Below are 2,085 nucleotides of genomic sequence, written 5' to 3'. Positions count from 1 at the left end.
TCACCAATATATTATCATCCCATCATCATCACAAGTGGTAACCCTCCACAACAGACCCTCATGTGAACGCAATTGACTGTCCAATACTCCGGTACACATATACAATACGAACACGGCTCAAGACCTTCCCCTCCAATGATCAAGACGCCTTTGCTACACTGATGATGACCTACTGGACCTGCCTCGACATGCTTATACAGTTGTGTGTCAATAAGCAGTGCAACGCCTACGCTCAGTGTAGTACACTGCCCGCAAACTCGCAACGGGGTATCAGCAGCAGCAACAACTACTCCGTCAGGCATGTAGGCTCATATAGTCTCAAGAGACGACTCATGATGAGTGGTTGATCATTCACAGACTTTCCTCTAACAACTCAACATAAGATGATTCTAACGGCAATGGTAACGTGCATTTCAGGATCGAGTGAAGCCTCCTCTCATCACTGCACCGGCGATGGTAGAGGACCACCCAGTTAGAATGGATCCGCTCCCACCGATGGACCGACGCTGCTGCTCTGCCAACTGCTGAGCCTTCATCGCCTGAGGGAAAATCATCATCAATGAGCTTCGCTCCGCTAAGAATTCTCTCACCTCCTCCCGCATGCCGAGCGTCTCGTAAAAGCTGGCGACTTGTTCCATGTCTTTACACCTCCCTATCAAACCCTTGGCGAGATCAAACTGTTGGTTTTCCAAAAGAAGCGCCACGATGGGTTCGAACCTGCGCCCATCGATTAACAAAATACCGCACCTCCATATCAAATCCCCGCCTACCCTATCGGAGGCCCTCCCGAGGCGGAGCTCCCCGCCATCTGAGCCAACTCCGAGAAGCGTCCAGCCTCGACCAAAGCATCGACCGCCACTTTCCACCACCGCCGCTCATACTCCGGCAAGACCTTCAACTTGGTCAGCAGCTTCCGAGCTTCCTCAACCTCTCCTATCACCACCAACCGCCTCACCGTCTGCCACAGTGAAGTCCCTACAAACTTATTCTCACCGCCGCGGGTCCATCCCCGCATTGCTGATAGCCTCTCCAGCTGAGCTTGCGACCGACACAAGTCGCTTTCCTCCTGCAACACCACCGCGGACAACTGAGCACTAGGCTCTCTGGTCGTACCGTAAACTCCCGAAAACTCCCCACCAGCGTTCCGGAACATGTCCGCAGCATCGCTTCGTATGAGCACTCTAGACTCAGCGGGATCAGACCTCCCCAGTCGAGACCACCACCGGTCACCACTGCTACTCGCCTCGTCCTTTCCCGCTTGCGCAACTGGCGCGGTAATCGCCGTCCGCAGAGCCACCATGACCGAATGCTGCGCCACCGCAGAGGCCCCATGAAGAGCCCTCAAGACCATCTTAACGCCAACGTCCTCACCAATGATTCTACTCCCACCTCCATCCTGTCGCCAACGATTCAACACGAGAGAGGCCACCAAGTCCCTCCCAGCTGAGGTCAGGTCGCCTTCTTTGCATACACGTATAAGATCATTTGCCGCATCCTCCACATCAGCCGCACTGTAGATGACAGCACTGATGCATCTTTGAATGGAATCTGGGCTCCCCGCATCCACAGCTTTACGCAGGGCCATGGACACACTCCCAAGAGACAAGAGGAGCCCCACAACCTGCTCGCCACCGGCGGTGACTCCGCCAGTAGTCGCCTCAGCTGCCCCTTCGGGTTGCTGTTGACTCCGACCATCCAGTGAGAGGAGGAGTTGAGAGGCTACTGCCTGCCTATTATAGCGGACGCATATACGCGCCATGGCGGCTAGGGTGGTCGATGACGACCTCAGGGGATCTGCCGAGGACGCACCAACTGAGGCTGCGAGACACTGTTGAGGGAGGAATCTAAGGTCGAAGATGGTAAGATACAAAATAGGTCCGGTTGAGACCCCTACTTCATCTTCTCCATAATAGCGCTGAGTATTTCCCTATCGGTCATCCTCGCACTATCACGCGAGGCCAGGAGAGCATCTACCCAATTTTCCACTGCTGATGAGGGATCGCAACCGAGCCACTCGGCGATTCTGAGAGCAATGAACATTTCCAAGATGGTGCCAGGAACTACCATAGGGATGTGTACACGTAA

General features: G+C 54.5%; 1 protein-coding gene across 1 annotated transcript; it reads right to left on the bottom strand.

The window, feature by feature from the left end:
- Positions 1-413: 413 nt before the first annotated feature.
- On the bottom strand, positions 414-1,759 carry Pmar_PMAR016938 (hypothetical protein; the record flags this gene model as incomplete). The annotated part of the gene is made up of 4 exons (XM_002781509.1): positions 414-539; positions 591-717; positions 771-933; positions 994-1,759. The coding sequence occupies 4 exons, from the start codon at positions 1,757-1,759 to the stop codon at positions 414-416; spliced, it is 1,182 nt and encodes a 393-aa protein (XP_002781555.1).
- Between the last annotated feature and the right edge of the window lie 326 nt (positions 1,760-2,085).

This window comes from Perkinsus marinus (assembly GCF_000006405.1).
Source record: "Perkinsus marinus ATCC 50983 genomic scaffold scf_1104296942042, whole genome shotgun sequence".
Lineage (NCBI taxonomy): Eukaryota > Perkinsozoa > Perkinsida > Perkinsidae > Perkinsus > Perkinsus marinus.
The sequence above is the reverse complement of the archived record's forward strand: the minus strand, read 5'-3'. Positions and strand labels throughout refer to the sequence as shown.